The sequence below is a fragment of the Pseudopipra pipra genome, chromosome 1 (genome assembly GCF_036250125.1).
Source record: "Pseudopipra pipra isolate bDixPip1 chromosome 1, bDixPip1.hap1, whole genome shotgun sequence".
Lineage (NCBI taxonomy): Eukaryota > Metazoa > Chordata > Aves > Passeriformes > Pipridae > Pseudopipra > Pseudopipra pipra.
Genome location: NC_087549.1, coordinates 73,710,025 through 73,735,595, shown reverse-complemented (window position 1 = coordinate 73,735,595; position 25,571 = coordinate 73,710,025). Strand labels below are relative to the sequence as shown.

Here is a 25,571-nt window from a genome sequence, read left to right as displayed (position 1 = left end):
ATTCAGAAATGTCCTGAATATGTCTGCCATTTCAGACTTTAAGAAAGGAAACTTATGTTTTGAAAGGAGTCCCTTTTGTAGTGTGTGTGCTTTGTTCTGAGTTTCTTTTACTTCCTTTCCTAGCTGCTACAGTTTGTCTTGATAAAAGAGCTATAGCTACTTCTTCCTGCAAAAAGTAGAAATGAGAAGCTTCACTGGCAGTCTCTGAATTGGTTTTGTGACTTTTAATTTTATAAAGTGCTTTTAGAGAAAGTTGTGGATCGCTTAAATTGAGAGTTCTAGGCTTTGGTCCAATAGTGAGTTCCTGTTTGAGTTAACAGTGCTAAAGGTCTGACTTAGTCAATCAAAAACTCTTAAAGGTATACCAGTAAAAAAATAATGTCCATATTATTAATGTCTATATGTGTTGGTAAACTACGTGTTCAAAGCAGCGTATCCTTAAAACTCATACAGCTTAGCGATAATCACTTGGATCTCTAACTCTCTAGTTTAAGTGTATTTATGCACAAACTTTTGACCTAAAACCAAGGACAACAGGAGTTTATCTAGTTATTTTTCCAAAGAGGTGCTGGTTCCTTGTCTGTCACGGAGCTCCACATTTCAAAACAATAATCCCCTGTTTTCAGCTGCAGTGCCACTCTTTGGGAAGCACAAAGTCGTAATGGCTCTTGATCATGGTCAGTGTCATTAGTGCTACCATATTCTTCACCATGAGAGACAATGGTGCAAATTTTATTCTGATAATGGGTTTTTTTGTTATTTTATGTTCACAAGTATGATAGAAGAGTTCTATTTGGTTGATTTTTTGGTTTAATGCATTAAAAGAGTAAGAGGTGTTGATTACTTTCTAGTCTTTTGAAGGATGGTAGACTTAAGAAACTGACCCTGAACATAAAATAGTATTTGTCTTACTCCTGAAATGTTGTGGCCAAGAGACAAAGTTTGCATTTCTAGGTTATAAAACTGTTAAGATAGGTAAAATTGCATTTCTGGAATGAAAATGACAATATGAATCAAAAATTATTGTAAACATTTTCTTGCAGGCAAGGTTTTTTTGTACACACAAGACACAAGCAAAAATAGTTCTTTTCTGAATCTAACGATTTAAATTAGTTATATACCTTATGCAGGGGAAAATAGAACAGAAATTCTATCTGAAGGGCTAAATACTGCCTTCATTTCCTCTAAAATATATTAAAACAATTTTATTTCTGTATAAGAGGCAAAGTGATGCTTTGAAAAATGAATTTATTACATTTTATTGCAGTGTTTTGAGAGTTTTGTTATTTAGCTGCATATAACCTCAGCAAAATGAATAATGAACTCTGCCGTATCTGAAGTCTTGTCCTTCATGCTTTGCCTCACATACGATTCCCTTTTCTTATAGCTTTTTTATTCATCAGATTAGTTCATGTCATCTTTGCAATTTGCGCAACAGGAAATCAATAATTAATTATGGATAGGTAAAGCAATGCCTCACTAATTGCCTGAAACATCCGAGACTTTACAAAACAACTGGGGGTAGTTACCTAGCTGTTTCTCACTGGAATAGATTTGTCAAGTAATTAGCATTATCTCTCCCTTATCATGTGTCTCTTTGTAGCTAAAATGAGATACAAAATTATGGTACAAGTTCTGTGATTAGAAGATGATAACAACGCACACCAAAATAGTATTTGAAAAAGAGAAAACTGGCCAAGGCCATTTATGGTATTTTAAAAGAAAAAAAATTGAGCGATACTCTCAGAAGAATATAATACCCCATGTACTGCAATGGCAAGAGAAAAACAGGGTGAGAAAATATTGTAGATTATTTTGAGGTGGAACACTGACAGTAGGAGAATAATGGCTTTGCTTTCAGAGAAGCTGAGATGGAGGCTGGGAGGTATATGTCTCATTTCAAAAAAAATGAGTTTAACCACCGATTCTGAAAATGTCACTTCAAAGAGCCTACAGAAAACTTAATAATCCTCAGCCAGCGCCAGACAGTTTTGCTCGGTTAATGATTGTCTGACTAGAAGCCCTTCTTTAAGCCTCATGCTGCCCTAAATACGTATTTCAATATGTATTTGTCTTTCAGCATCTTAAGCAATTGAACTTCTGCTGTGTCTGGGCTGCAGAAACGGTCACTTATAAGTAAAAGCCATTTGTACATTGAGATTCAGGGTAAAAAGAAGTGCTGAGGTCAAGCCTGGTGCACAAGAAAGGAGACTGAGGCACTGTGTGTGTTTCACACAGCCCTGCCAGCTGGGGAACAACCTGGCAGCCCCCAGCATCAGGCACTGGGGCAGGGGCTGAGGGCCCCTGGGAGAGGTGGCTGCTCCAGTGGCAGCACTGCCACCAGCCTGGCTTGATCTTTCCCAGTCTGGCCCTGCCACTGTGGCTCTTTGCTTTGGCTCAAGTGATGGCACTGCTCCCATGGTGCTCTCAGTGGGGTCCTGGTCCTCTCTCCTCAGTTTGTGCACAGGAAGAGCGAGTGGCCTTCATCCCAGCTCACACAGCAGCAGGTGTCGTACTCCCAACATAAGCTTTAACCAGTAAACAGGCTTCATCATCATCATGAAAAGGCATTGGAAGCAAACTGTATTTTCCTTTAACCACCTCAGCTAAGTAGGCATAACTGTGAGCAACTCTTTTATACAAATCATTATAATACTTTTAAATCTCCCAAACTTGAAGAATTTCTATGTTTTAAATAATCTTCTGGCTTTCATAAGCTGTGAAAATGAAACTATAAGCACAAATACTAAAATCCTCAAATGAAGATGAGCTTCAGTGATTTGTGTCTTTACTTCGTGTCCGTTGATTTTGAGGGCCTGGCTCATAACTCTTTGGGAAAGGAGGGAAAACAGAACAAATGAAGTCAGCAGCCCTTTTGAAGCCACTGAAATTACTCCAGAATGAAGGGTTTAACCCAAAAAGCAACTGCTGATGTGTAAACTGGGAGAATGTCAGGATCTTCCAGTCTCAATCCCTACTCCTCTCTTGAACAACTTATCTCACCACTTTGGAAGCAAAAGATAAAATTCTAGGAGTAAAAATGTCAGTGTACTGCTTAGTATTGCAGGATAACTGATGGCAGTAAAATAACATTTATTCATAATACATCATAAAGCAGATCAGTGCCCAGGAATTCTTTTCTGGTTTTGAGTTTTTGTGGAAACAACATGAGCAAATTCAGCAAGAACAGTCCTTTCAGGAATCATTTACTGATAATAGGACTTGGCACTGTAAATTCAAAGAAAAAATGAAGGAACATCTTTGTTTTTAGATTAGATAGTTTATCTAAAACTAATTGGCTTGTCTTTCAAGAGTGTTCCTAGAGTTTTTTGAAGCCATAAGAATTTAGTTGAAACCACTCTTCCCAAGTAAACATGCTTCAACTACAAAGGCATGGGCTTTTTTAGAGAACAGCTATCTCTCCATCTCTCTTTCAGCAACTGACATTTCTTTGTCACCTGCTTCAGTGGTGCACACTCACTGTTCAGGTGTGTTGGTGGGGGGTGGTTAGCCTCTGCTGCCATGGGAGAGGGCACAGGAAGAGAAGTCAGGCTTGCTACCTCTGTTGAGAAGCACTGGGAGATGTATTTATTCTTCCTCTTGTATTAAAAGAAAATTATATGATCCCAGGTTGTAAAGCCTAATGATAAGTAACGGTGCTTGTTGATGAACACTTAATCTGCATTATTTCAAAAATCCCATTTAAGAGCTTCATGAGATATGTACATGGATCACCCCAACCTTGTGACCATTTTAGATTCCTCACTACAGTCAAGTCACACACATAATTTTCATATGCCAATGTATGTAGATTATTTGATCCAGTTCTAATTTCTGCTATATCTTATTAGTGTCATGACAACAAATTCCCAGTGAAGAATTGCCCAGACCTGTGTAAGTCTGATGAGCCTTGACTTAATTCACATCAGATTTATCTTTTATTCCAGACAGTGTCACACTGGTGCACACAAGTCAGAATGTTTCATTTAACCTGACAACAGTGCTTTAGCTTGTGAAGGAAGCAACACCAGTGACTCAGGGCAGTGACTGTCTGAGTTTCGAAGTGAATAGATCCTGTGTTACAAACTTACAGGCACTGTGCCTTGTTGCTGTATCACCTACTTCTAACATCATAGCAGGTCTAGTTACTGATTCCTGCAAGAGGTTGCCTATCAAAACTGCACATTTCTACAGCTTATAACTGGAGCAGTTATTACTACAATTAATATCCTGGAACCAGTAAAAAGCTGGCTTACAGCTAAGGAAGTAGGATGACAAAGCAAGTTTGGTCCTGTGTGCTTCAAGTCATCTGTAAAATGTCTGTTAAACAGGTTCAGACCTGAAGCAAGAAATTGCATACTGGAGTGGTTGTAAACTCGAGGGAGGCAGAACACAGCATTTTCTATAATTTTGGGGGGTTTGTCTATTTTGTTGTTGGATTTGGTGCATCATTTTTATTTTTTCTCTTTAGTAGGATTTTTCTGTTTGCAAGAAGTTGCTCTCTTTCTTTGTGACAATCTTAGGACAACTGTGGCCAGGAGTCAGGGCAGATTGCGCACTTTAACATAGGAAGATACTGATGTGCATGCAGATATCATACATCATACAGCTTTTCTAGACCACTCTGTGCTTTTCAAGTCAGTGTCTTCTAAGCAGCTGATCAGCATAATCAGTCAGAGTGTAGGCCTTGTTTTCATTTTTGCTGTGTGCCTATGATGTGGCGTTTCTCTTTGAGTGGATGGCATGAGGTCATCCAGGCTAGGCACTGCACCATCCCTGCTTCCACCAATTCCTTGGCCACCTCGCTCCTCTATCATCTGTGAATTCTTCAGGCAGGAGCACCAGTTCCCTCCTGGGTCAACTTGGTGTCAGTTCCCATCAGGGCTTAATTTAATTCAGCCCTCAAAATGTTACTGTACTACAAGTGAGAAAATGGTATGTCTGATACCATCCACCTCCACAAATCAGCTCCTCAAATCAAAAACTCAGCTACCAGAGAGTTCTGAAAATGTGAAATTTTTGCAAACACAACAGAAAACTGGTTGGCTTTTTTTCCCCACTACATTTTAAAATCAAAAAGTATACCAAGAAAAGAAAATAAAAACAAATTATGTTTTCATAAGACACATGCAATAGGTGTTTGGCACAATAAGTTTAGTCACCCTGACAAAATAATTATTTTCCCATTGTCCTGATGCAAATTATTTCTTTTCAAAATTACTTAAACTTGAGCAAGAGGACAAAGAACCTGTTCATTCCTTAAGCCCAGTAAAAGATAATCAGTAAGACTACGATATCACTTTTGTTTCCTACATTGATCATTCAGCTCCTATCCCAAATTTAATCCATGCATCGTTCCCAAGAAGATACCATCAGAAACATGTCACTGCTAATCAAGCTTTAACATTTGGACTTTATCAAGTATAATTGAGGGATAATAGATATATTCATTATAGTCAAAATATAGACAAATGCCCAGTAGAAGATCCTTGGAAGAGGTGATAAGGATGTATAATGGTATTTCTGTACTCTGGTCATTCTCTGTCCTCCTGTAGTGTGCAGTTGCCACCTCTTAATAATTACTGCTGATTAACAAATGCACCCAGACTGTGACAGAATTGCATTGAATTCAATTGCATTGAATTTCTTTCCAGTTTGTCAGATCCTTTTGTCTTACTCTTCCTCTCCTAGATCACATTTTGCTGGTAAATTGGTTTCTTAAATAAGTCTCACGTACTTTGCTCTTGAGTTAGCCTTCATCTCTACAAGACATTGCTATATACTGTACCTTTAAGTACCCAAATCAATTTAATTACATTTCATTACAGGCAGTAGACCTGAAACAAACTTATGAAAGCAGCCATCGTGTCTGGTGGTATTTATATCACCATTAAATTGAAAATACCCCCTTTAGGCTCTTAAAAATTAGTTTCAATATTTAACACTAATAGCTTTTGGAATTGTTGATGGGGATAGTTTTAATAAATTCGTTACGAACTGTTTACCTTTACAAGGAAAGAAGCTTGTTCCTTGCAACAGAAGTGAGCTAAAGATAGATGACTTAAAAGTATTTGGGTTTTAAAATACTGTGAGCTGCCCACAATCTGTTGAAAAATACCATGAAGATCATTATACAATGATAGTAGTATGCCTTGTTTAGTCAAAAGCAATGCCAAGTCACCACAGTCCCTGTGTTAGAGTTTATTGTTTGCCTCACTGGTTTTATTGAGCTGGTTTGGCTTGCCAACTTGGGATTTTGTAGTAGAATTTATTTGAAGACCTCATTATAAGCACTACTGTCAGCAGAGAGAAAAATGAAAATGTGCAGGGAAGAAAAGAAGGAAAAACATCCACTGCACAAAAGAGTGCTCGTGCTAGCATCCCAATTATAGCTCCCTTGCTGCTGAGGCACCTTGCAATGCTGTTTCTGAGGAAGCAATGTTGACAAAGTACTTTTGATATTCTTCAGAACAGGGGTGCCATATGCTATTCCTGTAGAGTCCATGGGACAGTGCAGGTATCAGGGATTTATTTCATCCACTTCCCATCAGAACCAGGCTGCAGATATTAATGTAAAAATACATATGGAATAGACAACAGGAAGAAATGTTTAGGGGAAGTTTCACATCACTTTTTTTTGAACCACGTGCCAGGGTTTTACTTGGGGGAAGCAAGAATGAGAAAGGAGAGTATACCTCGCCATGGATGTATCCAGATCCACAAAGCTGGAAGCATTTTTGACTTTCGCTATTGAAACAGAGCAAGGATTTTAAATGCTTGCTCTGAGGAAGATGCTACAGACCCTCACTCTGGGGAATGCAACATTAATGTGAAGGGGTAGCAGAGACAGAGAAAGTGGTACCTTGCTCTGAGAGCTCTGCCTACATCTGGTGTGTTCTGTTCTAATAAAAGATAACAGAAAGGTCAGCTTAGTAGTCATAAATTAGATAGGATGGACATCTGGGGAGATAAAAGAGCTGAGTCAAGGGATTTTCACAAGCCCCCAGCACATAGTCGGGAAAAGTTGAAAAGTTCATGACGAAGAAAAGAAGAAAGACGACCCTTCATGAGGCTGAAGGACCAGAACGACCACCAAAGACTTCCCCAAAAGGATGACTCTGCCTCAAGCTCCGCCTAAACCCTGCCTAATATGAATATGATAATTAGATTGTGAAATTAAATGAATATGCATGTAGAGATGTTGTAATCACTCATGAAAATTGTATAAATTGCCTGACTTTTCACTGATAAACTTTGGAGCTAGTTTGTCCAGCGAGAGCTCCCCAACGTTGCTCGAAATAAATATCTTTGCTGCTTAAAGACCCAAAACTGTCTCTGAGCAGTCATACTTCTGCCTTTTTGGCATCACTATGTAAGCATAGCTGATGTCTCCTCCTTTTGCAGGCAGAAAGTAATAAGTAGTCTATTCCTTTTCCTTTTATCAAATCGAAAGTCTGTCCACTTCTTCCTCCTCTTCAGTCTATTTAAAAGAAAATAAATGATCAGAAAACTACAACAGAGTGAATTAGAGAGAATCACCTTTCTGGTAAGAAATTCTGACCCTGGAGAAGGAGAAAGAAGGGAACCATTTTTCTTCACCAGAATAAAGGCATGGGCTTCTCACATGTTTTTGCTCCTTCAGTTTTATAGTAGAGAAATCACCACACAAGTTATGATGAACCGGAGATACAGAAATAATGCTAAGTATGATCCTCGTGGTCTTAATGCTTGGATAAGATTATTGGACTTAAGCTACTCATCATGACTATTGCTATAAACTATTATGTCTATTGCTATAAACTATTAAAAATGCAAGTATTTTATAAACATGCACATATTATATATAGTGTGTGTGTGTGTATATATATATATATGGAAAAGTTTCTAATAGTTTCCAAATTGATTTAAAAATTTAGGGCTTTACAGTTGTTTTTCTTGCATTCTCATGGATCCTCCTTCCAGCTTGGAGGGCATGGTTTGTATAGAAACTGCTTTTCGGAGACTGGATATAGATTGGAAAGATTGGAAGTAGGAAATTTTGGGTTGAGCAGGTGTCCTAAACATGAGTGATCTCTCAGTGGACAGTCACTGTTGATTCTAGGGAAAGTTCTGACTGTACTGTAAAAGCCCAGCCGAGATTTTAATCTTCCTTATTTTTCCCTTTGAAATTGCAACTGAGATACACACATTAGTACAAATGCATTACGTGAGGAGTACGGACATTCAGAATCTGTAGTTAGGTGTCAACTCTGTCTATAATAATTTACTTACAGCATTTCCCTCTATAACAGTCATGAGTATCTCTTTTCCTCCTGCTGTGTCCTTGCTCAGTTCTCTTTCCTAAGAGTTTAGTGGAAAGGGAATTTTCAAGACATTTTCTCTTGCAGTTCTGAGAGCTAGGTGCCCATGGTATCTGTGGACAGAAAAGAATGGTCAGAGAGATGCCTTGAGCAAAGGCAGAGCATGGGAAGGGGTGGGATTCACTGCTGGATGTCTGGAGTAGCTGAGGTATGGAGTGGTAACATTCTTTACTACTCCATCAGTGAATGATTATTCTGTAATAATAATAATAATAATAATAATAATACTACAATAAATTATAATAATATTGTATTGTGCTTATTTTTTTTAATTCAGCATTTCATTACAAAAATTTTGTTTAGCACCATGCCAGGTGCTTGCTTCAATTTCCGCTGAGCTCAACAGAAAGCAGGCATTTTTAAAACTGTGTGAGACTGGGAAAACTCAGTGTTACTGATTTAGATTTAACATTAAGTAGTGATAAAGACAGTTGCAATCTATTAATACTGAAGGCATTTGAAATGTTGTCATTTAATAAGAACAGTAGGAAAAGTCAGTTTATTTTCTTGTGATAGTTTCAGACTATAATATGTTTTTAAAAATGTGTTATTTTGGATTATTGCATTACATTATGGTGCAGGAATAAAACAAGAATTACTCAAACTCTCCTTTTTTATTTCTGAACTAGCTATTTCTAGTATTTGTATTACTTTGTTTCTTTCCTTTTTTTTTTAATACATCACCATTACAACAGTTTTAAATAGAAGGAATAGAATTTCTTTCTGTACACCTTCGAGAAAACTGCAACAAGGAAAATTGCATTGATTCTTTTTCCCTTGTGTGAAGAAATGGGCAGTTAGTATAACTAAGCTAAACAGATGTCCAGTTTGGTAATCTTGGGGCTTTCCTATCTTCTACTCCAAAACTTCCTTATAAAATGGAAGTGACTTCAAGCCAGAATGCCATTCGCAGTGTGAAAATAGAGGCGTGGAAAAAGACAAAACTATTAAACAAATAGCCTGAAAAGTTGTCATGAATTGGAGTATTTCTGAAATGTGTTATTTTACAGAACTTTCTACATTTTATTTTTTCTCCTGCTGTGTCAGTACAGTCAGCACATCGTATCCTGCACCACTAAGAATATTTGCCACCCAGTGGCAGGAAGAAGTTAGTAGTCTACTTGTGTATCCGCACTGAAAATACTAGCGGAAAATACTCTGTACTTGACATGGGAAACTGTGTGGCATTTTCGCTGACTGTTGTCCTGATGTTTGATGTTGCAGGACGGATGGTCACAGTATCACTTTGTAGCCTCATCTTCAACAATAGAAAGGGATCGGCAAAGACCGTACTCTTCATCACGCACGCCCTCCATCTCTCCCGTGCGCATGTCTCCTAACAACCGCTCAGGTAAGAGCTGGTTTTCAGGACTGAAGTAAAGACAGAGGTAATCCATCACTATCATTTTTCTTCTCTGAGCCATGTCACTGACATCTGGATTTATTTTTAACTGTGGTGGAAGGGCACAAAGCATATTCTTTACTCTTACCTAAATTATCTGTTCGAAACAGGATTTTTTTTATTTTATTTTATTATTAGCACCTTTTAAAGTTTTACAGCAGAAAGAATATTCCACAACAAACACGTTATGAATTCTCATGACGTGTTTTTGGGATTACCTGATTCCATCTAAGGGCAATGGTGTCCATTAGTAGCACAAGGAAATTCTGTAACTCACTTTGCTAGTCATGAAAGCCACTATGTTGCTTATGGTCATTCTGCACACTTAGCAGAAGTTGAAGGATCCACATTACTTTTTGTCAGCTTTTATTCTGGGTATGTGAGTTTCACAAAAGTTTGGCTACAGGTCTTCAAGTAAAATTGACAGCAAATTTACACCAGCTATTATCAACTCAGTGAATCTCAACTTATGCAATAGTGTAAATAGTGTGATTTACACTATTTACTTAATTACACATCAGGTAATCTTCCCCTCATCTTATTCTAAGGTAGAATGTACCTTGATTAGATAAAGCCATCCCCAGTGAAAAACTTTTAACATAAACAGAGTGTAACTGTCAGTCTTTCAGTGTGCTTTTTCGCTACTTGTTCAATCAAATGCTGTCATTCCAAAGGTACACCAAGAGTTTAGGATTAAAATTGGCCAAACTTATTATTGTCATTAGCACTGTACCGTAGTTTGGGTTTTAAGAAAATTGTTTTGCTAATTGTCTAGAAGCTGCATTTTAGTCCTGCAGAACAACCACAGAGGAGATTTGAAAATGTAGCCAGAAGTACAGTGAAAGCTGCTATTCTGTTTTCAAAATCTGTCATTGCACAAGTCCATAAAGGACTGCTACTCCATTTTTTTCTTCTCCAAAATCTCTTTTTGACTGTAAGTGCAAAGTACTTGAAATGTCTGGCCCTGACATCTTAGTTTTGTCTCTTGCCAGAACTGTCTCCTCACTTCTGTTACTCTAAATTTTTGGATGAAATTTTACTGCCATCATCGGTTATTATAAGACTGGGAAAGGACAAATAATAGTGGCTGGTTATGAAGGAAGAAGAGCCGATATCATTATATACTGGTCAGCTCAATGTCATTCTAAAAAATTGGTGGAACAAACAATCACAACCTGAACACCTCAAAGGTGGTGGGAACATAAGATACTACTTAACTCTGGGAGTATCTATTTTTAAATAGTAGTGTAAGTTGCTGTGTGTCTGGTAGTATCCATATCAAATAAAAACATTGATTCAATACTGTTTGTTCTTAAATCGACCTGAATGCCTGCTACAACATACTTAAAGCACTTTATGGAAAGAATAGTCAGTAAGTACAATCTATTGTAATCAGTAAGACTCTTTCACAAAATGTTTTTATAGGTAAGCTAGGGCAAGCTAGTGAACAGTCCAGAAAATATCATGTGTGGTAATGGCATGACTGAAAACCATTCACAAAGAAAGGGGATTGCTTATTGCCAAAATAGAAGAATGCTTTGCTTGGAGGTTTACCTGGGTCCAGTACTCTTCAGTGGTATCAGTAATGACCCAGATAATATGCAAAAGATGCCTGTTAGCTTTGTGGGTCGCATAAACCTCAGAAGGGAGAAACTCATGTTCTTTGAAGGGCATTATTGAAATTCAATCTGATCCTGAGAAACTGGAGATAATGTTCAAAGGGAAAAAAAAAAAAGATCCAGTCCTTTACAAATAAAGGAGAAAATCCGGCTAGATGAAAGTTCTTTAGAAATGATTTAGGGATTTTAGTCAGTTGCACATATGAATTGGAAGATGGAGAAATCAGGATAGGAGAATACACTGAATGGACTGTACTTGTTTAACTCAAGTAAAAGAGGCATGAGATGGGGACAGTGGGAAGAGGTACACACCAAGTATTCAAACACATAAGAGCCAGCTATGAAGAGAAACAGCATGAACTTTTTTCTACTTCCATAGCAGACAAATGAAAATAACGAGCAGCATGGAGTCAGACTAGACATCAGGGAACATTTCCTAACAGTGGGGAAAGAAAGCACTGGAACAGACTGCTTGGAGCAGTTATGTGATCTCTGTCATTAGAGATCTTTAGCTTTAGATTAAAATCTGTCAAGAATTATTTTGTTATACTGGATCCTACCTTGGGGTAAAGAGTTGAAGTAAATGAACTCTCAACATCCCATCCATGCATAGGACTTGGTGATAACGTGCTTAAACTTGAGTAGTGAGCTCTATATGCTTTTCTGTGCCCTTTAAGAATAAGAGAGAAAACCATTATATCAGTTTTCAGTCTAGTATCAACCAATGATTTTATGCTTGCTTCCAGTAAAAACTCTGCAAGAGGCTGCTTCTGCATTTTAACGCTTGCCTAAAAGCAGTTGTCCTCCCATGGGAAGAGAGAGATAATTCCCACAGGGAACAGAAAGAGATGTTTTTTTCTGTATCAGTCAATTTTGTTCAAGACACCAGAGTGTTTAAAATCATTGCCAGGGTATATGAAACAAAATGTGTCCCTCAGTTAGCAGCTTTTTCAAGAGTTGCATTCTGGTTTGTTCCCCATTAGACTCAAGCTGCCATGGGCTGATTTGGTAGTTTAATGTCATGCTTCTTTGTATCTGCTGGATTATGAGCTTTAGATTTACATCACTATTGACAAACAGTTTAAAAGCAATTCTCAGTTCTAATGGCTTCGTAAAAAACTATCACCTACATTTGCTCTGTAAATTTAGAGGCCAGGGCCAGCATAACCAACTGAAGCAGAATTCAATATTACTGGTGCTTCCCTACTCCTTAGTTTAGTACAAATGCTTCTCTGTTCCTTAACTAAAAATATAACACAGTTTAGAGGTGATGAAAGATATAATTCAGGGTCAAGCTTCACAGGTGAGTTTGTCTCACACTTTTAAATATTTTCTTTTCCTTCTTTTTAAACAAAGACATTGTTACTGCTTTTGAGGTTCTTTTGACACAGCAAATATCTGGGTGGAGACAGGGGAGTATGTGAAAGGAAGCACCAGCATTTTAGGGTTTTTTGTGCGACTCTGCCCTCACAAGGCTCTGGGGGGCTCTGCTGCTCACCCTGTACCCCTTCTCCTGCCCTCCACAACAGGGAAAGTGCACTTTATCTACCAACACCTAGATTTAAGTCAGTTTTGACAACCATTATTTTTTTCCTTTACGTTTTTCCTATTGCTAAGCATCACAAGCTCTAAGGCTTCATGATTAGTGGAACTGATCACCTTCACATTCTCCAGTGCTTGAGACTCGAGTATAAAACCCAGTTCTCTTCCTCATCACATACACTTTCCTCCTTTTAGCCATACCATAAGAATAGGTGATGAAGGATTTCGTTTTAATAAAAATAGGTTAAAAGTAGCAGTTGTTTCAATGGCAGTTGTTCATATATAGATATTTAAAGACAGAAATTGAGTTACCTTAAAGTGTTAGATGTTCTTTGCTATGTTTTCTATAAAAAAACCACCTTTCCTTTCTTTCCTTTCTTTCCTTTCCTTCACCAAATAGAATAATTTAATTGGTTTATTTATTTTCAAGAGAAAAGCGAATAAACCATTTTATAAGGGTTTTTCCACACAGTTGAAAGTTAACAGTCTTTTCAACAGAAATAAAGTAACCATTTTGAGGAAAAAGATGGAAGTGCCTTTACCAGAAAGTTTTGACAAGTTAAAGAAATTGAAAACCAAAAGGAGAAAACAAAAATATTGTTGTGCTTTTTTTCCATAATAATTGTCTTAGACATTAGATGCAAGTGAAAAAGAATTAAACATGCAGAGAGAAAATTATGTTTGCAGTTGATTGTCCAATGAATAGATTTGCCTTGCACTTGAAATAACAGCTCCTTTTCTTTTCCTCCATAATGTGGTAGTGTTTCTTCAATCAGTTTCATGTTGGAATGCTAACAGTTATAAACTTTACTAAAATGTTTGCTCTAGAGTTAGACACTACATTCAGTCATATATGGTAAAAAAAAAAGAAAATCCATTTTTGTCATCCAGCAAGTGCCCCAGCCTCACCTCGGGAAATGATCAGCCTAAAAGAAAGAAAAACAGACTATGAATCAACTGGAACCAACGCCACTTACCATGGAAACAAGGGAGAACACACTTCTAGAAAAGACACCATGACAGGTGAGATTATGCTTGCATAGCATATGTAAAAATTATCTGTGATAGACCACTGATTTTATAGGCTTGGCTGGGTTTACTGGAATAGAGTCAACCTGCTTTGGTTGATTCCAAAGTTTTAGCTACCTCAAGAAATACCAGTGAAGATATATTTGAATGAATACAATGCTATGTGAAAATTATATGTAAAGACTATATTTCTTCACAGAGGAGTGGCTCTAAACAAAATTTTACTTATCTTTTTCAATTTTACATTTGTTTTCATTTCAGAAGGAAGTTGGTTGATCACTTTGAATTAACTGGTATAGTTGAGCATGTGCAGTGATCCCTAACATCTGTCTTTTGCAGGGAATGGCTTTCTGGGATCAGTTAGCTTATTTTGTGTATCAGTCATTCCTAGGAAATTTGTACCTGTTCATAAAGTCTATCCATGTTACTTTCTCAGCTGGGCTGATTTAAATGCAGTAATTTTCTCTGTATGTTGTGGCATCTGTTGCAGGTTTCATTGAAGGCTTCTTTTCGCCGGTGAGCTCATTAACCTGTTAGCATTTCAGTAATTAGAAAATTTTGAGTGCTTTGCCGAGCGCTGCACATCTTCATGAATTCTCTTGCAAAATACATGTTGGTCTCCATCACCACTGTACAAGGGTTATATAATCATTATTGAACATCTTGTCACATTTATATAGTGCCAAGCATCATGGTGTGCTCTTCTCCAAATGCTGCTCCAGGGCAAGCAAAAAAATCACAGTGAGGAGTCACTCTGCACTTTCTGAATGCCTGTTACCTTCTCCCGAGCCCTCTGCAGTGGTCTTCCACAGAGGCAGAATGGGCTGCCTTTGTGTTCCTCAGCTCACTGGAGACACCAGGAACATGCTGACTCAGCATCAAACCATCCATACTAGCTTCCAAGACTGTATTCAGGATACGAAGATACTCATACTGCATCTACTGTGTCATATGTGATTGTGTAAGCAAAACCTGAAGGCCGGACTTGGAATTTGTGTGAAAATGCAATATGGAACGTTAATTAGCATGAAAGTGAAAATCTGAAGAGAGGAATGACAGTTAAGAGCATCTGGAAAATGCAGGAATTAGGAGTGTCCTGAATGGCTTCTGCAGGGTCCTACGGGAGTGTGCGGAAGATTCAGTCAAGGTACTGCATTTTATGTATCTGTAATGTTTTGAGTGTTTCACAGGCACTGCACAAGGTAGTTCTCTAAAACACTTGAGTGGTCCTTACTTGTCTGATTATGGAGGACAGGACTGCAGTTTTTTCAGCCATTTGTCAAGGACCCATGAAGGGTGAATCTCAGGAATAACAGCATCAAGCTGAAAAGGAAAAGGCAGAAACATTAGTATTTTGTTCTACCTCTATCTGCAAATTTAGACTAGAAAATCAGAAGGTTCACCAAAAGCAGTGTCTCCATATTGAAAATTTGTGTTTCCTTGCAGATAGTCTTGTCTCCCTCCACACATTAAAAAAAATGAGCTTTTCATTTTCCCCATCCCTTTTCATTTTGTTTTTTTACTGTAGGGTTTTTCTTCTCCCATTCCTGTTTCCCTTGTTTCCTTTCTATTGCAATATAATTTTCAGATTATGAGGTTTTTAATGTTCCAGCAACCTTTGCTCCCCTTTGATTTTTGCATTGTGTTTTCCTTTAATATCGCCTTGTATTTGTCTGTTTCTATTGATTATATGGATGGGCTTTTAATAAGGAAACTTGAAACTCTCAGCATCACACTCAGCTATCAACTATCTTTCCAGCTATTGAGCTCAGTGAGGAAAAAAACCAACTAAATTTGAATCAAAAAATGTAATAATATTTCACAATCTTACATGACCAATGTACAAATAAATATGGAATTAACAAATAACTTTCTCTCTCTTTCAGATCACCAAATCTCTGCTCATTTGGTCTAAGCTCAAATTAAGCACCATTTTAAGAACAAAAGAAAATCACAGAAGGAGTCTTGCTCATCAACATTCAATATGACATTTGTGTAACTTAATTGTAGCTCATTAAATAATAAATATTTGATTAAAGAAAAATCTAAAATCAGTGTTTGTGATTTTTGTGAGATTTTTACTTTACTGAATGGCCTCATATAAGTTCATGTAGCAAGTTCATTGCAATGCCTGTGTTTCCTTTTGTGCATCAGACAGTGCTTTGCAGCTGATACATCCACTTAGATGGGACTTAGATGAATGTTTTTTCAGGTTTCACCTGGCATATACTTATTTTGATCTGCTCTTCTATTTTTTTGTTAAGCTGATGTATTACACAGAGCTTTCTTTGACTTATGGATTTATACAGAATGTAGAGCCACAGCTGTAGTTCCAATTTATCCATGACTGTCTCCATGCTCTTCTCCAAAGCTCTTCTCAGTTTATAGTTCAAAAATTTAATGACCTCTTGACTGGGACTGAAATGAAGGTTTTTTGATGGATTTTCAAAGTAGAAATGTTGGCTTCCTGCCGTTGTGGGGAGTTGTCAGGAAACCTCTGGGAAAAATGAAGAAACTATGAAGTACACAGTTTGGCTGAAGATGATAACTTATATTGATTTCACAGGGGTAGCTAAAAAACTAGAGGCACAATATCAAAGTTCTCGTTGCTCTTTTCATGGGTTTATGAGGCCTTTTGTATTTACTGTCCATTTTCTCCTCTCTGTAGATAATAATAAGCAATAATAAAATTTTGTCACCTAAAGTATATTTTTAAGACAAAACCTGTTATATTCCATTAAAAAAAAATGGGAACTAAATGTGTATGTGATAATATCATCTATACCATGATGTTTTCCTTCAGAACAGGGAAGATAAGGTTCCTGTATACTGTCATGGGACTTCTTTGAAGTTTCTTTTACTTTCTTAGTTCCCTCACTGAACTAATATGTGCATCATAGTCTACACGCTGCATCTTCACTTCCAGCTGCAGAAAAACCTTCTGATTAGTTTATTTTTCTTTTGGCTGTAAAGAATCAATCATCATTACTTTTATTATTTAAACTTACTGGCAGGTCCCTGCACATTCAGAACACAAACAACCACCATCAAGTGTTACAATAGCTATAGGTGCTCAGGCTAGTTGAACTTATTATTACTTTAAGAAACCAGAATACCCTGTAACCTTTCTCATGACCTTACCTCGTTTGTCACTGTGCGGGAAGGTGCCAGTGATAGTGACAGGCGATGATCTCTGTTACCTAAGATTTGTGAGGCACAGAAGCATTTTCCTTTACTGTCCTGAAATAAATTTTATGAAATGGACACCTGCTGCATATTGCAGAAAAAGCAGGTTATGAAATACCAGAGGAGGATGACTACGTAGCCAGCTGACCTCTTCTTTCTTGTTATCAGTTTGTGTTTCTAAGGGCAAAAGGCTAGTATCTTGTTATTTCAAAGTGTCTGTAAATATGTTTAGAATAAATACAACATTTGAAAGCTCAATGTTACATCATGAATCAAGTGACTGGGACATATGAGGATAACTTTGGTCAGTGACATTTTTATCACATAAACCACTGAGTAACGTAATTTTCAAAGCTGTTGTCAACTTTAAAGAAGACTCCTGTGAGGAACTATATGACTTTTTTTTAACATGTATCACTTTGAAAACTGCCCAGGGGAAGAAAGAAAGGTATTTTTCTGTAATGTTCATTATACAATGCAACCACAAAGTACTGCAGGTTGATAACAGTACTCATTTTAGAACTCTCACAGTTTTGCCTAGTAAAAGATATGTCTTCAGTACTATCATGTATGGATATTTAGATAATGCATAAAATATACATAAACATTCACACTGATCACTGCTTAATTAATTTCATCTGCAGCTACAGTTCTCACATCTTCGCAAAGAAGTGTGGCTGCAAGAAAATCCCCATTTCTTACTCCTTTTACTCCTTTCCCTTCTCTTACCGTGCTTTAAAAAAAGAAAATTATTTCATTAGCCTCTCTTTCTGTCTGTTTTACATATACAATATTAACAGGGCAAATCAGATACTAACCACACAATATCTGTCCATTCATCTAGTTCATTCTCTTCTTTCTTTATATCTACTCTCTGCTTTTGGACAGCAAAAGTCAACTGCTCACTGAAGCATGGCAGAGCAGAAATGGAGTTCCCAGGGATGCCACCTGCATGTTCAGAAGCGGGTACTGGAGCAGGGTTGCATGCACTGCTAGCAGCTACATTGCTTCACTTACATTTCCTCCAGAAACAGAATTATCTCAACCTCTAAGATAGCCTAAGCCAAGATTTCTTATTCTTGAACTCTTGGCATTTATTTTCAAGCACTTTATGTCTCATTGTTTTTATTACATTAAGAAAAGAATAGTAGGTTGTTTGAATTTTCATCCACATCACTGCAATGAAATCAGCAATGCAGAGCTTGCAGCTATTTTCATAAGCTGATATTATCCATTTTCCATCGCAGAATATGGGATCTGGGAGACCATAAATCTTCCATCCAGCTTATAACATTTGTGAACATCAGTGCAAATGTCACAAGAGTGCATTGGACAGCTATGCACCCACTGTGAACTATTTCTGGGTTTATGATAATCATGGCTGTTAGCAGCACATATGTACCATATGCCTTTTTATATATCTGTATGGAAGGGTCGTGACCCTCCTCTTAAGGTCTCTCTGATTGCCTGCAGAAACAATGTACAAACTAGCATGTGTCCAGTTTGCTATTTTTCATCAGATTCTTCATAAAACCCTCAGATGTTGCACCTTATACCAGTCTTTTGACATCAAACAACCATGCACAATGTTGCCCTGTCTGACTAGAAATTTGCATGCATGAAACATCAAACCTGCTTATCTTGCAATTTGTATACATGAAAACAAGGTGATTACAAGAAGTTCTTCCTCCATCTATGGCAGTCCAACACACTGAAAGTCACTTTCATCTTTTTTTCGAGATCTAGGACTTCACAAAATGGATAGCTGAAACACTGGGTATCTTTAGATCATGATAAGAGGAATTCGTGTAACCCAAGTTCTTCTAGCACTTTATGGGGCAAGCAAGAAAATCGGAAAAAAAAAAAGGCATAAAAAAGATGATATCAAGGAAAGATCTGTCAGTTGTACTTCTGATAGTAATGCTGTCATAAGATGCACCAGAAAGAGCAATGCTGATGTGAACTCCTAATACCAATGGCCTCCAGAGCTCTTCCCTATTTCTTACATAAGACTATGCACTTTTTTTGCTAATTGCATCCAGCTCTTCAAGACACAGGAGTTTTTTTCACCCCATCAGTTAATGGTTATGAAGTGAAAAATCTCTTTTTCCAGCTGTTAGATCTTATCACTCCACCATATAAGCCCAGTCTTTATCCTGTTTTCATAAACATGCTGGAGATCTTTAACAACATCGTCTGAGATCTGAAAAGAAGCAACATGGAACAGTGCTGACAAAAATTATACCTTCAACATGGAATCCATCCCTGATGTGAAGATCAGAATTGGCATGTTCCAGTCAACTTTGAGTGAAGGCCATGCCATTCCTTTCTCCAGAAAGGGTGCAGTGGTGAGGGGAAAGGTAGAGGCAGTTTTACGTGCAGGGGTCCATGCTAGCATGTTGCCAAAGGAAGAAAGACTGTTTACACCTTCGGTAACTGTGGTTCTTCTTAGTGATGTGACTAGCGTGGATCCCATACCCAGCTTTCAGCTCTGATGTTCAGTCCTAGCCCTCAGAGGTGCCTCCAGGTTTTATACCATTGCAAGGACATAAGAGAAGTCACAATCAACATGTTTCAGTTCCACTGATGACTCTGATTGACAACTACTCAATTTTTACTTTCAGGCCTGTGCTTTTGTTGTAAGAGTCCTCATGACAGTATCCAATCATTGGTTATGTCTGGAAAGTTAATAATGCATTAATAGCATGCAGCAGCCACACAAAAGGCTGCCTTCATGGTCTTTCAAGTATGAGAAATAGCTACAATCTTTTGAGTCCTACCAGCAAAGTAAGCTTCAGCTAGATAGCCAAATCACAGTGATCAGTGGAGTCAGCTTTGCAAGGAAAATTCTAAGCTTTTTGTAAGGGGTTTTTTGGGACAAGGTGGGAAATAAATTTTTCCAAAACTAAATGTTTATATCTTCGTTGTCTTTAGAATTACTTCAGATTTCAAACTCAGATCTCGGTTTTGTCTGTGCATTTCAGTAGTAGGACATCTGAGAAGAAAGTGACAACAGTGACAGTAGTCATGGATTTCAGACCCCCTTGGCAAGATCTCTTCAGTATAACTACATATTACTTTTTTGCATAACTCCTTTCTCACTTGCATTTAACCACTTTTTGCATGAATAATTTCATGAAGTAGCAAAATCACTACTATATTAATTAATAATTAGTAATCCACATCATCCAACTGAAGTGAAAGAACTGAAATGTTTCTCAATCTCAATATTTACAAGTGCTACCTGTTTAGCATATGCGTGATATAGAATCCCATCTCTAACCTGAAATATATTATTGAATGATAGCTGTATATGAAATTATTTTGTTGATTTATATATATGAAGCACACAAGATTGATGTGAACGTGACAGAGCCTGTCAGCATTAGTAAATGTATACCAAGGACATGTATGTACACCAAAGCAAAGATGATGACTGTTTAGTGAGAGGAAAAAAGAAGTCTGCAGATGCTTTTAAAGACTTTGGTGTGTGGGAAACCAACATTGTATGATGTATTTAATGAAGCCTTAAGAATTCCCTTTGAGGCCAAAGAGGTATGTTTGGTAAACCTGATTTTTTCTTCCTTTTTTCTCTCTCCAGCTCAGAACACTGGAATCTCAACTTTGTACAGGAATTCGTATGGTGCACCTGCTGAAGATATCAAACATAACCAGGTAAGCACAGAGACTAAAATGTTACCGTTCCAGATGGCAAAAGACCAGTGGAACATCTTATATGAAAATGAAGAAAAATATCACAAATTAAAAAAATCACATACAAACAGACTTCTTCCTGTAGATTTTTTCTCCTATGCTCAAATGAAACACCTGTGTTTGAATACATGAAATGAAATGGAGGTCCTGAAAGTCCTGTACACCTTGATAGCGATATTAGAAATAGAAAGTAGAGTAGTTATGCTCACTTGTGCAGTTCTAATATTGGGCCCAAATTTGTAAGATCACTTGCGGGACTGTGAAAGGTAGTGAACTTAAGCAGTCTTTTGTACTGTGTGCACAGAGTCCAATACAGGGATGTTTTGAACAAATATTGCAGAGTTTAGGCCATAGCAGTGCAACTGCTCCTGTCGTCTTGGAGCATTACTAACTCTTGCAAAGTCAGCAGGATCCTCAAAGTCTTCTGACATCGGTGTCTGACAATCAATATTTGCAGTGATGACTTTATGAAGATTGACAGGCTACATTATTTTGCAATCACAAAGTCTGCCCAAACTTATAGAGGTGGCATAAAGTGAAAGATAGTCTCCTAAGATAGTCAGCATGTGTTTATACATTTCAAATTTTAATAAAGTCCCAACTATGAAAACAGAGATTCACTAGGGCTGTATGAAAAAAGTTTTATGGCAACCTTAGGTTAGGGAACCATCTGAGATTTTTTTTTCCTGCTTATCATAAACATTTCAATTTCAAGGCAACTAGCTGGAATGTACAACGACACAAGATTGTCAAGTTGAAGTGTTGGGGAGGTGGTAAGAAGATGGTTCTGCTTAACAGTAACACAAGAACCCATTTCAGGGCACTTTGCTTGACATTTTCTCATGTGACTGTCCTGAAGACTGTAAATGGTTCTTAAGGATACAGTGTCACCTGCCCCCTAAATCTCACTTCTGTCAAAGACAGCTGCAAAATGTTTAGCGTCTTTAACGTGTATATTGCTTCCATTCAAATTCTTCAAGGCTGAGTTTTGGTTACCAATATTTGCATTATACAGTTGCCAGTTATACACAGATTGTAGCTATGAAAGTAACTATAAGCTATGCTGCATAAACTACTTTTGACATAAAGCAGCATCTTTAGCAGCAATAATATTAAATAATAAATATATTTGAATAATAATAATAGTACTATTGCACGTAAAGAAATAAAATGACAAGGCAGAGCTGTGGAATTAATTCACTACTAAGCAATACCTTGAGCAGATGTTAAGATAATGCACAACTTCGTATTTCAAGCACAATGAACATATGTAAGATTTACTCCTTCCATCCTGTTGCCCACAATAAGTTGTATCTAACAAGCTGTGGGTGTTGCTATCTTTCAGGTTTCAACACAGCCAGTTCCACAGGAGCCCAGCAGAAAAGATTATGAACCATATCAACCATTTCAGAATTCAACAAGAAACTATGATGAGTCCTTCTTTGAGGACCAAGTGCATCATCGTCCACCTGCAAGTGAATACAACATGCACCTGGGACTAAAGTCAACTGGCAACTACGTCGACTTCTATTCAGCTGCTCGTCCCTATAGTGAACTTAACTATGAAACAAGCCACTATCCAGCCTCTCCCGACTCCTGGGTTTGAGACTTAGGCAGATACAAAAGCTCCAGGAACTGTGCATGTGCATGCATACCACAAGACATTTTTTTTTCCTGCAAATTTAGTTTGTTAAAGCCTGTTCCATAGGAAGGCACAGATAACCAGTATGGAAAAAATTAAGAGATTTTTTTTAGAAGGCTAAAAGATATGAAGGCTAAACCTGGGAGTAATTAGAAAGAAATATATATATACATATATATATTTTACAGTGTGGGGCAACTTTACTGTTGGCCTGTAGAGTCTAAAGTTCAGTCCTGTATATTGAATGTGGCTGAAGGAAGGAGGAAGAACATGTCAGTGGATGTGGGTCAAGAGTTAAGCACAAGTTACTGAGCAGCATACATACTTTATGGGGAACAGCTTCTCACACTTTGTTTAATATCCTCATTCATTGTGAATCTAGGCTTCAAGTTGCATTTGGGGTTTCCTCTGTACAGCAAGATATTTCTTGCCTTTTGTTAATGCATTGTTGTAAAGTATTTGATGTACATTACAGATAAAAAAAAGGTGCATTGTGTATATTACACCAATGCCACAGTGTTTCTTCATCTATGGTTCTAAATATTGCTTCAATTTCAAATTTTGAAAGATGTATGAATTTCCAGTTTTTTGTTTTCTTTTCCCCGGTGCGTTTTAACAAAAAAAAAAAATCAAAAAAAAATCAAAAAAAAAAATCAAAAAGGAATATTTAGCAGTATTGTTTGTTCTGATATGTGAATTTGTTTGTGGCAACTAAAAAAAAAAGGCATTCAGCAATTTCTGACAACTAACATTCATCATTCCACACTCCTTGTCAACAAAGTGCTTTTTCACTGCCTAAAATTTTAGATGTAGATATTTGAAATAGATTTTTTTCATTTATACCAGTTTTCTTTATGATGATACAGTGTTAAAAGAAAATAAATTACAATTGATCTGTCATCCATATTTGCTAAGAATGTCTATTTCCAAGAACCTACCATACAAATACACATTCTTACTTGTGTGTGTCCATGTATGCATAGTATTCTGTGTGCGTGTATTTGAGTGTGTGTTTGCGTGGCGTAAGACTTCTTTCCATCTGATGTTCTCCTTGTTAAGCTTCAATTTTTGTTTGATTTTCAGTTCTTTTAAACAGTGGAAACTCCAGTATGTGCTTTCCCTTACTCGCTTTTGTAACCATTGATAGAAATTCAACACTGTTAGACCACACGCTCACAAAAGATGGAGTAACCAATTTTTTTTCTCCGACTTCATCACCCCTAGGTGCCATTTTCATTAAAATAGCATCTCTTGATCTTCTCTTGAGGAAATTTCATTACTCTCCAGCCACCAACCAGTAAGTGCTCAAGGAAGGTAGAGTTTGATCTTGCCATCTCCCTGAGGGAATGGAAAACAAAGACCCAACAGACGCAAGTCTGGACTTCTCAAACTCTTTAGACTACAAAAGGGTCCAATTCCTGAACCATTAGGACAATCATTTATTTTAACCCATACCAAAAAGAAAATCCAATACTCAGAACACATTCCTCAAATACTGAAATAGAGACCATATCTGTGCATTTAAAGTAAAATTCTAAAAAATGTAAGGGACAGAATTTTTTATTTTTAATTTTTATTTTTAATTTAAAAGAAAAGAAAAGTTATCTAGGCTAGGAGGCCAGAAGAACTGGCATATTCATTTTAGCTCTTGTGATTTTGGAAAGAAAGAAAAGAATCAAGCATTTTCTAATTTGTGTGATTCAGGCAACAGTTCAGCATACAGTTTTCAGAGTATAAGACCCACCACAAATGGAGTAGTTTTAAATTGCTTAAATTACAAATAAGGAATTTGTTTTAGGTTGCAAACATTTCTGTGATTAGTCATTGTAATTGTCTTAACATCACCTGGCACACTTCTGGCTGTGCACAGGGGGAGAAGTCTCTCACTCTATAGGATGCGGCCCGAGTAGTTCATGCAGGCAGGTATTGTGATGTAGAAATGATTTATCAGTAATCTAGGACTATAGTTTAATCTTTTTGGCAGCTTTTCCCAGTGTACGATATGTAACCTTTGCTCTTTGTAGTAAACAGAGGGAAAAAAATCGCATGCAAAAAAATTTTTAAAAAATTTAAGAAAGGGTGGGTGGGAGGGGCACAGTGGGCCAGATGTATAGTGAGGTAGATAAAAATACTATTCATAGTTTTGGACACAGGTTGTTTATATTTTATTTATTACATTGATTTTAATAAGTGACATTTGCAGTGCTCTTTTGAACAAAGCACATTTTCAGTATAAAAACTTTTTTTTAATAAAAATGTCACTCGCAACTGGAAGTTCTTCTTGACTGCCTGATAAACACCAGGCTGGTACAATTCTCCAGACACAGGTTTGCCAACTGGCTAAGGGGATGCATTGTTATGTTTGAAGTTCTTAGGACAGGAGGTTATTGTAAGTTGAATATATATCCATTCTTCAAATTACTGAAATGCCCACATTGCCCTCTTTCAGCTCCTCTTAGGAATTACTTGGAGTCAAATGTTGACCATTGCTCAAGTGAGAGATTCTGGATCGATGACATGACATAAAATACCTTTTGTCTATACTTTGTGTTGGTTTGTTTCCATTCTTCTGTAGTGGCAAGTGCTCAGACTGATAACATTCACTCTTGCTGTACTGAGTTTTGAGAAGGTGTTGAATTACCTGGCTTCTTTTCCAGGCTTGGAAATCCAACACTACCGCCATACTGAGCAAGATATATATGATGCATTCTTTTTAATATTGAGGAAAGTATAATTATCTATTGCTGTTCCCTTCATTCTTGTACTAGATCACACACAGAAATAGAGAAGAAACAAAACTGTTCCCAAAAAATGTATAAAATGCAATTGATGTACTGTAAAATGTTGGATTTTTTTTTTAACAAGCTTCGTATTAGAATCTTGTTCAGCTGTGTAGAGCTATATAAATCTCACTGTTTTATTAAATGCTGTTTATGGTCTGGAAGGAATGGTTAACCTATCTCAAGATTAACAAATTTGCACTAACATGAGCAATATTGATTTGAGGGAAAAAAAAGAATTCAATATTTAAAAGATAAACTATGATTTTAAAGGTATATTAACACTGAAAGTACATT

The 25,571-nt window shown here is 37.1% G+C and overlaps 1 protein-coding gene across 12 annotated transcripts in view; it reads left to right on the top strand.

Annotated features, from left to right (window-relative positions):
• Positions 1–24,067, top strand: part of CTNND2 (catenin delta 2) — a 632,676-nt gene extending 608,609 nt beyond the window's left edge. For 10 of the 12 annotated variants that reach the window (XM_064661566.1, XM_064661477.1, XM_064661497.1 and 7 more), the window contains 4 exons: positions 9,585–9,711; positions 13,815–13,946; positions 20,740–20,813; positions 22,198–24,067. In XM_064661566.1, the coding sequence (XP_064517636.1) occupies positions 9,585–9,711; positions 13,815–13,946; positions 20,740–20,813; positions 22,198–22,458 (594 nt within the window). In that variant the 3' untranslated portion in view covers positions 22,459–24,067. Of the gene's footprint in view, positions 1–9,584; positions 9,712–13,814; positions 13,947–14,442; positions 16,004–20,739; positions 20,814–22,197 lie in introns of those variants that run through there. The other 2 variants (XR_010432020.1, XM_064661542.1) reach the window with 2 other exon arrangements.
• The last annotated feature ends 1,504 nt before the right edge of the window (positions 24,068–25,571 follow it).